At 47.4% G+C, this 12470-nt stretch overlaps 1 protein-coding gene across 1 annotated transcript in view; it reads left to right on the forward strand.

The window, feature by feature from the left end:
- Positions 1-10527, forward strand: part of serpinh2 (serine (or cysteine) peptidase inhibitor, clade H, member 2) — an 11673-nt gene extending 1146 nt beyond the window's left edge. Inside the window, 8 exon segments of the mRNA XM_076987291.1 lie at positions 1331-1361; positions 1363-1469; positions 1471-1730; positions 3658-3859; positions 4419-4561; positions 5994-6162; positions 9314-9450; positions 10514-10527. Of these exon segments, the coding sequence (XP_076843406.1) occupies positions 1331-1361; positions 1363-1469; positions 1471-1730; positions 3658-3859; positions 4419-4561; positions 5994-6162; positions 9314-9450; positions 10514-10527 (1063 nt within the window).
- The last annotated feature ends 1943 nt before the right edge of the window (positions 10528-12470 follow it).

A 12470-nucleotide genomic window follows, 5' to 3' on the forward strand; every position in this document is an offset into this window, starting at 1 on the left:
ATGAGTCTTGGTGAGTAATTATGTTACCCAACAGACTGGACTATTAACAGATATACAAAGAGTTCCTAGAATAGGTATTAAAATTAGACTTAAAATAAGAGGCACTTATTTTTAAAGAGTGGTATAATAAAAAATGAATAAAATTACCATTCAATACACATAAGCAACGGCTGAAGAATTAAATGATACAATGTTATAAGCATACATTTGAAAGCAGAATTCTGAATTGAATTTGGGCATATTAGCCCACCGAAAGGTGCAGCGAGATCAGCGAAAAAAAGAAACAAAATGAACGAAAATCCGCAAAGGGACAGTAGTTCATTTAGAAACACGACAGGTTCGGCGGTCGCCGTATTAGAGGCGGATCGTTCGACCACACGCCGCGGTGTCTCGGCGCAGACCACTGGCGACCCCTCTCGACTGCTGTCGGAACTACATCCTAAATGCGCTTCTTGGTCTTGGACGGAGACCATTCACTCGTATCTTTCCTCATACAAATTTTACCGCAGAACGTTAGTACAGAATTAAAAAAAGAAAACCTCTGGTGCGAAATATGCCTTAAATGGCTTATTGTTTAGGTTGCCTGGCGAACAATTATTTCCAAGGATTTGGAAATGTTGGAAATATCGGGAAAGGGCTCAACGCAGACAGGAATACTGGATTTGGCTTGGAAAGGTTATCAAACGATTGTTGCATGTCTTCTCGGCTTCATTTGAAAGGCCACTGAAGGACTCCGGAGAAAGAGGAAAGATGTAGCTCATGAACTGTAAAATTAAAGAACTTTAAACTTTCTACTCGCTCAGAGACTATTAAAAACTCGTTCCGCAAGCCTTAATTGTAGGCTTTGACACCTTTTGTTATCACTCAGGAGGTTTATGTAATCGGTCGTTTCACTGCCTGTTTATTTTTTATGAGGATGGATTTGATTCTGCAAGATGATAGGCCAAGACGAGTACAGATACATTTTATTATTCTAGTTTACACGGCGAAACTAAACGAGACTGGCAGAAAACCGTAATACCAGTAGTCACCATTCCGGTGTCCAATAAACTTATGATGAAGGCAGATCTTAACTTTATTTTGCCTAGTACATACTAAGACTGCAACAATTATGTATATATAGCCTATTCGTATTTTTATTATGTTAAAAATCACTGATAATTACCGATGTTGTTAAGGGATCCATCAGAGCGGTTTTGGTGCACCAGCACCCCCCAACCCACACCTTTACTTTCTGTCCCTGCAGCACTGACACACGACGTACTGCTGTCCTTCCTTGACCTCTGTGCAATCTGCTTGTCCTGTGCGTTGGGTCTTCCACCTCCCATAGACCCTCAGCCACAGGTGAACTGCTGAATCACCCCCAGCTGGTCTCTGGGGCTCAGGCTGTGTTGGGCCCTCCACAGTCAAGAGCCCCAGACCAGCACTCTGGTCTCCCATGTACTGCCCGCCATTTCCCATAGTTCACTGAGCCGAGCAGCTCCGGGATCTCCTAAAGACTACTGGAGAGGAGGAGGAGGAGGAGGAAGAGGAGGAGGTGGAGGAATCTCTATCCAGCACACTGAAATCAGTGCGCGAAAGAAATGGGACCAGTCACACACTGCGCACACTCTCCTCCAAGCAGGTCCACGTGCTGGAGAAGCTCTTCCTGGGGGACCACCAGGCTCGGTTTGGGCTGCTCCTTGGAGCTGGGGGGTTGAGAAGCAGATGTGGAGACGTTCCGCTCCTGGGCTGAATGGGGAACGGGAGGACAGGAGGGAGAGCCAGTGACCCGGGTGCCTGGTGCCAGACAAGGAGCTGTGATCCAGGCTGGTGCGTTGCACTGTAAAGGTGGGACAGATGGAGGGATTATCCATTCCTGTGTCCTTATCTCTCTCCTACACCAGCCTTGGGAATGGAATAATTACGTAGTATTATATGCGTTTATGCGTACAGAGCAATGATAACACGATCCAGTGGCTCCTTACAGACGTGAGTAGTAAGAGTGAGCTCAGTACAGTAACGCTGCTGACGACAGTAGATGTAGACTGATCGTGTGCTAATAAACAATACAAAACAGCAGCATGTTGACCTTGTTCGGTTCAGATTTGATTGGTTGCTGCAGAATTGTCTCTGGGGGGCGGAGGGGGTGTATCGTGTTGTATGTGGCTGATTGAAGTGTGTATCCACTAAAACGCTAGTAGTAAATTAACTCCACCTGGGTAAAATTTGATACGTGTTAACTCAGTTGCTTGTAATTCAGAAATGGTGATTTTTTTTTTTTACAGTAAAATAATGTTTGCACACATACAAAAGCCTCTATGTGTGTGTGTGTGTGTGTGTGTGTGTTGTTCGAATATGCATGTTTAAATGTTTTTATGTCTGTGTGTGTTCCTGTTGTGGACATGCCCTGTGCCCATGTGTATTCCAACAGTCTGCACAGCTGATAACTAACGATCCTCGAGTCTATCATGGAGAGATTATTTATCTTCCAGTGGGGGGTGATGTGTCATCCTGAATAATTTAGAAGCACGTGTCCAGATCTCCTTCCCCTCGCTGCACACCTCATATCTGCACACAGTGTGCTTATGCCGTTTGGCCTCTTACTGGAAGGGTGTTTTAGTTCTTGGCACATGTGTCCTGGGCAGTTTGCTGAGTCACCTGTTTACTATGACCTGTACCTTAAAATATTACTCAGCACTTTGTGGTACATATCCCATGCTGAGGCATTTTGAACGTGCACAAGGCTACAGTGGGAAAGTGTTTCTGTAGGTCGGACTGCACACATATGGTGGTTCAACTCCTTTGCTGGTATAACAAGTTTTAACAATATGTAAAAGTTTTACCCATGAACACCTGCAGTGTGATTAATGCACTTGTGTGAAGTTGCATTTCATCTCCTAATTTCAAGGACGTTTTGCCGTTCTGTGTTATGCACTTTTGTTTCTTGTACTACGTAGTTAAATTCTATCTTGCAGCCCTCTATGGCCAGACTAAGAACATTATTTTAGTGCCATATATCTTACTCACCAGTTTTTTGTCTTGATAACATTAGTAGGTGCTTTGATCCAGCTTTTAAACAGAGGCAGGAGAGGTACGAAGTGAGATTGTCTTTTCAATAGAACGCGGCACCGAAAAGTAAGTTATGATTGACTGTGGTTTGATAAGCGATCTAATTAATTTCTTTTGTTTAATGTTTCAACTTAATTACAAACTTTTTTTTCTTCGAGTGCAGCAGGAGTCAGTTGGTCCCATTAATTCAGCGCTGAAATATACAAATTAGATTAGACCGAAGATTAGGGCGCATGAATGAGATTATGAAAATTGACTTTGAGTTTGGATTTACTGTTCGACTGAGGTAAATGATCCCCCCCCCGCCTGGGGCTCTAGTAGTCCTTGGTTTATGTTCTCACTCTCTCCTCCTGCTGTGGAGGAGTGCGGCAGAGGTGAGGTGTCCTAACCAGGTCTGTGACAACCGGCTGTGTGCTCCCTCTCTCCTCCCTCCCCTCCCTTCAAACCCCCCCCTCCCCCCCATTACTTTTTCCTTATTACCGAAACACCAAAAATGAGAATAGCTCGCTCTCTCTCCACCCTCAAAGATGGCTCCATTTTACACAGCACAGACTCTTCCCAAGTCCTCCTCTTCCCACTTTGCTTCCCCTTTTAAGCCTCCCTAAGTCACACGGTGTGCCTGTGCCGGTGTGAAACGTGCGCCCGCCCCTGCACGCCCGCCTCATTCCGCGGCCCCGCCCTCCCCTCGCGTCTCTGAAGCCCGGCTGTACCGCAGCCCACGCGGGGCGGAGCCGAGCGCCATCGCCGGCCCGCTCACCCGACACGTCCTCGCCTCCCTCGCACCGGATCGTCTCGCTTTCCCGTCCCCGTCTGCTAATTACCCCCTCCACTCATCCTGGCCACTTATCGTCTGACTCGCCCCCCTGTACTCTTCGAGAGAGCGCTCAGAGACGGAAGAGTAGGACGCGGGCCGCCCAGGCAGAGAGACGGCGGTCCTACCTCCGGAGAGCGCCCGGGCCTCGACGGTCCATTAATTCGCCCTTTGTTCTCTGTATGCCACAAACAAATGGGAGAAAGAAAGAATCGCCACTGCCGTCAACAGACACCCACACACAATAGCACGGGCGAAAAAAGAAGGCAAACCCACAAGTGCACACCCATGTAAGCCATAATAACAGTGCCTCCCAGAGCAGTGCGCTGTTCCGTAATCACCCAGTTGATGAGAGGGGAGGAAAGTGGCTTACCTCATTTCAGTCCTTTTATTTCCCTCCCTGTGCGTCGTTTGTGGTCGGCTGGGTAGGTTATTATTTAAAGAGGGTGTGGGAGTGGAGTGGAGTCACGGAGCATCACAATAGTGGCAGTGTTTTTGGGTGGTGTAATTAATGGCAGAGATCCCGCGCCCGTCCGCTCCGCCCCTCTCTGCTCAGCGTGTCGGGTAAGACCCGCGTGGTCATCGGCGTGGTCGGCGGAGGCTTGATGAAGAACGGGAGACGGCCCAGGGCCACGGTGGCGAAGAGCGTCGTGGCGTTCCAGGCACTCGTCCGGGAGAACTCCCCTCCGAGGCGATTCTGTTCCCAGGGAGCTTCGCCTCCCCTTTATAACTGACAGATGCCATAGCTCCTGCTTTGAACTTTAGTGTGATCGGGTTTCATCCCCACTGTAATGGGTGAAACCGAGGAGGCATGCATCACTTGTGTTCACAAGCCCACGAGAAGTGCTCGCATGCCACCGAGCTGCACGCCGTCCTGGGCACACGGCCCACGAGCGAATCCAGCTCCACTCCATCCAAGCTCAGGTGTTTCTCATAACGAGTAGCTATAGAGCACCTCGTCTCAGGTTTACCAAATAGAGGTCCTTTGTTTGAAGGAAAATTCCACCCAAATATTTTTAGAGCAGTTTTTGTCATATTCTAAGAAAGCGCCTCACGCATACAGAGGGCTGCTGAACTGAGAACATTCCTAACACCAGCATTTAAGGAACTTGTGTTCCCTTCTTGCAAACTGCCTTCCAAAACAATGGAAGCATTTTACCTTTGCTCAGTCAGCAGGGTGGGATTCCTCTATAAGTGCAGGACATAGAAACACGAGGACGTTGCAGTTGGCTACAGGACTGTCATAATGATTCCTCGCTAACGCAACTACTGGATAATAAGGAACCGTAATGAGGAGGAAATGGCTGCTACAGTAGCACTTTCCGCCAAAGTAACGGGACGTTAAAGATCCTGCAGTGAATAAGTGCAAGGCGCAGACCCGACTAGCATCGGCCTTTAAATCACGCTCACGCCTGCATAAGGAGGCCAGACTTCATACTGAGTTATAGCGGCCCCTGACTCATTATTAAGACCGGCTCCTCTAACCCCATAAGCGGACCGGAGTGTATTTGATGTAGTGGGATACAATCATGGGGTGAAATATTGTAACCTCGCATTGTGCGAAGCCGTCATCCCATTACAGTAATACTGGGTATTTCTTCAGCGTCTCTTTCTCCCTGTGTGTGTCACAAATACACACGCCGGCGCTCGTGCACGCTTTTCTGTCACTAATTCAACAGGGAGAAAAGACCAGGGGGGGAAAAAGCACATGTGACTATAATTCTGCTAATAGTCTCTTTATCGAATCCCATCTTTGTTATAGAACGTAATGGGTTTAATGGACTGCAATATTATGTCCTGCGCTTCCCCACCCTCGTGCAAGCAGCACTCGTCCCCCCCCCCCTCCTGTCTCTCTATTGCCTTGTCTTCCTTTCATCTCTCTCTCCCCTCTCTGTCACTGTGGCCCTAATGTAGTTCTGTATGATTTCAGTCTAATAGGATCTAATCTGTCAAGTCCATAGTGGAGTCTTTGTTATAATGGAGGACAGCCTTATTTGAAGGCACAAAACATGATTAGCTGATGTTCTTTTGCAGTCTGTGTTAACGTGGCCTTTGCAGGGGGGGTAAGGGGGGATTACATGGTGTGTTTGCGTTAATTTGTATGTTTTTGTTAATGTGTATGTGGGTTGAGTGTGTCTGTGTGTGCGTACATTTATTCATCCCCGTTGCATGTGTGTGTTCTGGTGTGTTAAACGTGTTCTTTCCCCTTTGCTGTTTTTTGTGATCGTGGCTTTGACCAAGAAAACCACAATGTTGTTTCTGGGGAGCAAGTATACCAAAGTGCATATGATGCACAGAGCAGGGACCACAGCTGCACAGAGGATCTCCACAGAGCAGGGAACACAGCTTCACAGCTGATCTTCACAGAGCAGGGACCACAGCTTCACAGCTGATCTTCACAGAGCAGGGACCACAGCTTCACAGCTGATCTTCACAGAGCAGGGACCACAGCTACCACAGCTGATCTTCACAGAGCAGGGACCACAGCTTCACAGCTGATCTTCACAGAGCAGGGACCACAGCTACCACAGCTGATCTTCACAGAGCAGGGACCACAGCTTCACAGCTGATCTTCACAGAGCAGGGACCACAGCTTCACAGCTGATCTTCACAGAGCAGGGACCACAGTTTCACAGCTGATCTTCGATCTTCACAGAGCAGGGAACACAGCTTCACAGCTGATCTTCACAGAGCAGGGAACACAGCTTCACAGCTGATCTTCACAGAGCAGGGACCACAGCTTCACAGCTGATCTTCGATCTTCACAGAGCAGGGACCACAGCTACCACAGCTGATCTTCACAGAGCAGGGAACACAGCTTCACAGCTGATCTTCACAGAGCAGGGACCACAGCTTCACAGCTGATCTCCACAGAGCAGGGACCACAGCTACCACAGCTGATCTCCACAGAGCAGGGAACACAGCTTCACAGCTGATCTTCACAGAGCAGGGACCACAGCTTCACAGCTAATCTTCACAGAGCAGGGACCACAGCTTCACAGCTGATCTTCACAGAGCAGGGAACACAGCTTCACAGCTGATCTTCACAGAGCAGGGACCACAGCTTCACAGCTGATCTCCACAGAGCAGGGACAACAGCTTCACAGCTGATCTTCACAAAGCAGGGAACACAGCTTCACAGCTGATCTCCACAGAGCAGGGACCACAGCTACCACAGCTGATCTTCACAGAGCAGGGACCACAGCTTCACAGCTGATCTTCACAGAGCAGGGACCACAGCTTCACAGCTGATCTTCACAGAGCAGGGAACACAGCTTCACAGCTGATCTTCACAGAGCAGGGACCACAGCTTCACAGCTGATCTTCACAGAGCAGGGAACACAGCTGCTTTCCACACTAGCCTTTCACTGACCCCAGATCAGCTGCCCACGTCGCTTTTCCTCATTACAAATCAGGTCTGGGTGCAGCCGGACATTTTAGCAAAGCTACATGCATTTGCGTGACATTTGTACGTTGCCATGTTGGTGCAAATGGTTGCAGTTTTTCTCAGTCGATTTGGTTAATTTCTCAGATCAGATTTGAAATTCTCGTTCAATCTCCACATCTCCTTGTCACTTGTGCACATCATAATTGCATTTCTCATTGTGTTTCACATTTTCCAAATGCTTTTGTACATCTTGCAAATGGACATGGACAATTGTCTGTTGTTTTTTACATTATCAATTGCTTACAGTATGTCATGTTTATCAAAATGTGTTGTACGGATTGTCTGTTGAATTGTCTTATCCTCCAAAACATTTAGTCTTTAGGTCATTGCCTAGGTCATTACAAAAGTGCTGAACATGTTGTCATAGTGTCTAAGGCATCATTTAACTTTTTTTGTTGTTGTTACATTTTGGTAATTTTATACTAACTTGATTAGATTATTCGCAGGTGAACATTCAGTTACAGTAAGAAAGGGAGTTCGTGAAGGTTTAGATCAACCAATGGTCTCAACCACAGGTCAGTGGTGCATCTCATGAACCTTTACTGTAATTGGCAAACATTTATAGACGCTAAACACTGCAGTATCACAAAGTCTCATAATGGAAAGAAAAGGCCATGTACAGGGTGAACAGCCAAGAAGAGGAGTAAGACTGTGTGGTGTAAGGCTGAGGGGACAAAACAGTGAAATAAGGGCAACAATTGTGGACCATGTTGTACATGTAAGTCATGGTCTTACAATGGCTGAATCTGGTCGCTGGGTGCAGCCGAATATTGGAAGAACAACTGTGTCTTCAATCATTCAAACATTTCATAGAGAAAACATGTATGTAAATTCAGAAATGTGCTCTCTGCTGTAATGCTGCACACTGACATAAATTCTGACATTACTGTATTAAAAATTTTTTTTTGCAGTTTTTCCAGTCTATCTTTTTTGAATTTCAATCAGATTTGTTTTTGTCAACAAATTACAGTGCAAACAATACAGTCAAACAATATTGCTGTACAAATTTGATTTCAGTCCACTTTTGTTCTATCAGTCTCCCACATACAGTTACAGTATGTGTAACTTTGTGTTCTGTGTAAGTTTGTATTTTGTTTGGAACGTATTGTTTCATTTGATATACCACAGAATGTGCAGCGTTCTTGAAATCAAAAACTTAGCTAGTTTCCATCAGAATATACAGTCTGCACTGACTGTGACATAGTTGCACTGACAACATGACTAAGTATTTTGACTGCCTTGTTCATAGGCAATGGCACACAGACTAGATACTCTGATGGCACTGACAACTTGATTGACCTAAATATTTGTTTTTGAGGCAAAAACAATGAATTTTGAGTGAATTATGTGCTGTTTTGCTGTTTGCACCAACTATTGAGAAATGCACTTTTTGTGATGCCAATGTAAACCATGATTTGAGAAATGAACCAAATCGACTGAGAAAAACTGTAATATCACAGCCCTCTCCAGCTTATTAACATTTAACATTGTGTTGATATCTAGAAAACAATTTAAACCATAAAGAATGTATTTTGAAATCTACCGGTACTTGCAAATCTCCTGGATGAGCCGTACAGTAATTGGTTATGTGCTGTTAAATATGCAGGTAAATCAGTCTGTATTAATTCAGTGAATATAGAGCACGTGTCCTCCCTCAGTGTTCGGTGGACAGTATCAGTCAACAAGATGAGAAAACAAGCTTGAACCTATTCTGATGTAAATTTAAATAAAAAGGAAAGAAAACAGATTTCACTCCAAAATACTCATCAAGTCTGTTCAAACTTGGCAACCAACAGACTTTTTAATGTGTAAAAATGTGCAAGTGTACCCAGTACTTCTCAGTGCTGTTTTTCTGGCTTATTGTTTCATATGGCTCATGGTTTTCCTGAGCACAGAATGATTCTCAGCAGCAAAGCTGGAAAAGCCGGTGCTACTGTCACCCATCTCTGCGTCTGGGCGCCCACTGTCTGGGCTTGGCGGGTCCCGTCCCTGCACGTCTGGTTAGGCACCTACCGCTTCTGAGAGGACGTGGAGAATATCCTGCAGGTGTAGGAGCTGAGCCTGTGGGCAGGCAGGGCTAGTGGTCTGCTCCTGATGCCCCTCCACGGGGCTGCCCCCTCCACCGAGCTGCGCCTGGGGGGTATTACAGTGCCTGCACGTACATACGTGTGTGTGTGTGTGTGTGTGTGTGTGTGTGTGTGTGTGTGTGTGTACAGGCCAACAGATGCAGAAGACATACACATAAACAAATAATCAAGCATGATCATCGGTTATATCCAAATAATCACACAGAGCATCGTGATGCTATTTTAATTCATTAATACATTTTTAGTTGTGTTCTAGTCGTGTGTAGAGTGCCTGAATGTTGGTGTATGTTTGGTATTAGTAGTCTTGTATGTTGATATATGTTTGGTATCAGTCATTATGTGTGGAGGGTGTCTATGTTGGTGTATGTTTGGTATCAGTCGTTATGTGTGGAAGGTGTCTATGTTGGTGTATGTTTGGTATTAGTAGTCTTGTATGTTGATATATGTTTGGTATCAGTCGTTATGTGTGGAGGGTGTCTATGTTGGTGTATGTTTGGTATTAGTAGTCTTGTATGTTGATATATGTTTGGTATCAGTCGTTATGTGTGGAGGGTGTCTATGTTGGTGTATGTTTGGTATCAGTCGTTATGTGTGGAAGGTGTCTATGTTGGTGTATGTTTGGTATTAGTAGTCTTGTATGTTGATATATGTTTGGTATCAGTCGTTATGTGTGGAGGGTGTCTATGTTGGTGTATGTTTGGTATCAGTCGTTATGTGTGGAGGGTGTCTATGTTGGTGTATGTTTGGTATCAGTCGTTATGTGTGGAAGGTGTCTATGTTGGTGTATGTTTGGTATTAGTAGTCTTGTATGTTGATATATGTTTGGTATCAGTCGTTATGTGTGGAGGGTGTCTATGTTGGTGTATGTTTGGTAGCAGTCGTTATGCGTGGAAGGTGTCTGTTGGTGTATGTTTGGTATTAGTAGTCTTGTATGTTGATATATGTTTGGTATCAGTCGTTATGTGTGGAGGGTGTCTATGTTGGTGTATGTTTGGTATTAGTAGTCTTGTATGTTGATATATGTTTGGTATCAGTCGTTATGTGTGGAGGGTGTCTATGTTGGTGTATGTTTGGTGTCAGTCATGTGTGGAGGGTGTATGTTGTTGCCTGCTCTAGGTCATGATGCCTAGAGCTTCCTCCATCACCCTCTGTACTGCATTCCTCTTACACACTGCTGCATCTAAAATCGTAACACGGTCCATTGGTCCTTCTGCTCCTGCACCCCAGAACCGTGGTCCGTACAGGGCAAGCACGGCCAGGTCTCTGGCACCCCTGAGTCCTCTCCCAGTGCTCTCACAGGCTCAAGTAAGGCCTGAGCGAAGGAATGGACAGCCACCTGCTCCAGGCCCGGGAGAGTGAGGCCGTACTGGGTCAGATGCCCAGCCAGGGCCACCTCAGCCAGGCCCGCTCCAGGGAGCATCCTGGGCTCCGATAGAAGCCAGTAGTGGGTGAACCTTCTCAGCACCATCCAATGGATCGTGGTCTGAACCAAACAACGTAATTGTAAGTGGTTTGACTTCATTAATAGGCTCATCAGACACTATAGTAAGACACTGCTCCTCATTCTCTTTGTGCTGTCTCTTCACACTGATATGTAGCGAGAAGCAGACAAGAACCCACCCCCCCCCCCCGAAACACGTGATCCATGTCCCAACATCTACCTTCTCTTTACCCCCATGTTGTGTCATATGCACCCCATGTGTGGTGCCACAGCTCTTCATCATGCCCCTTCATTCATCTCTTTCACAGCTTTTCTCCTCCTCCTCCTCCTCCTCCTCTTGGTTTCTGTCCGACCTCAGCTCATCTGTCTCCAGCCCTATGTCTATCCAGTCCTCCCACTCGTTCTCTCCCTCCCTCTTTCCATTCCTCACTTCATCTTCCACCTCGATTTGGCCACCTGCCCTCATGCACCTTCTCAGCGTTACCTGTTCAGGCTGTCGCTCCGCTCTGCTAAGGGCTTCTTCGCGCTATCTCTCCTCCTCCTCCTCCTCCTCCTCCTCCTCCCCCACTGGCTCCTCACTGCTACCTCCGGCTCCCTTTTCACCTTCATCATTAGTGTTATTGCCTCCCCCTCTCTCTCCTACCTCATCCTTTCTTCCATTATGCCTGTCCTCTCTTCTTCCTTTGTCCCTTTGTTCAACAATGCTCACTTCACCCCCTCCTTCTTTCTCTGCCTTGTTAAGTACTCTGTTCCCCTCCCCCCGCTCTGCAGAGAGGCTTTCGCCTGTGACCTTTGCGTCTTTAATGCGGCTGGGGTCAAAGGTTACTCCTTCTGGTGCGCTGTTCAAGCCCAGCAGGCAGCACTGTGCTACTGCGTCTAGCCCGGCCTGGGCTCGCGCGTAGACAGAAGTCCCTCAACGCGCCTGCAGCATCCCGATGGCCCCGAGGATCACCGGCTGTGGAGCGAAGCAGCGTGCCGCTCTCCCTCAGCTCCAGAACCCTGCACAGGATGCACCTGTAGCCCTGCTGGACCTCCACCTCCTCCACGCCCAAAGAGAAATGAAAAAATGAAATGTGCCATATTTTGTCAATTGTGATTTTTACACCCCAATCGAAATTTGTCCTCCGCTTTTAACCCATCTGTGCAGTCAGAAAACACACACACTAGTGATTACTAGGGGGCTGTGGATCACACATGCCCAGAGCGGTGGGCAGCCCTAGCCCGGCGCCCGGGGAGCAGTTGGGGTTAGGTGCCTTGCTCAAGGGCACCTCAGTCATGGCCTGTCTGGGAATCGAACCCACAACCCTCCGGTCACTAGGCCAGTTCCCTAACCGCCAGGCCATGACTGCCACGTCACACTGACCAGGGCAGCGGTGTGAGGGCAACCACCTCCTGACCTCCGGGCACAAGGCTGTGCAGCTCTAGCCTGCCGTCTCCGCCCCTGTTTGGGCCCTGGGGGCCTGCCCACTCCCTCTCTTTCGCTTCCTCCATGGCCCGTCGCAAGCGCTGCTTCACAGCATGGACATGGCTGCCGTCCTGGCCCACGGGGACCCGAGCGACCCTGAACACCCTGGCCTTGGCCGCCTTCGCCCTGATGAAGGAAGTAGGAGCCGGAGCTCTGTTGGTGCTCCT

The sequence above is a fragment of the Brachyhypopomus gauderio genome, unplaced genomic scaffold (assembly GCF_052324685.1).
Source record: "Brachyhypopomus gauderio isolate BG-103 unplaced genomic scaffold, BGAUD_0.2 sc52, whole genome shotgun sequence".
Taxonomy (NCBI): domain Eukaryota; kingdom Metazoa; phylum Chordata; class Actinopteri; order Gymnotiformes; family Hypopomidae; genus Brachyhypopomus; species Brachyhypopomus gauderio.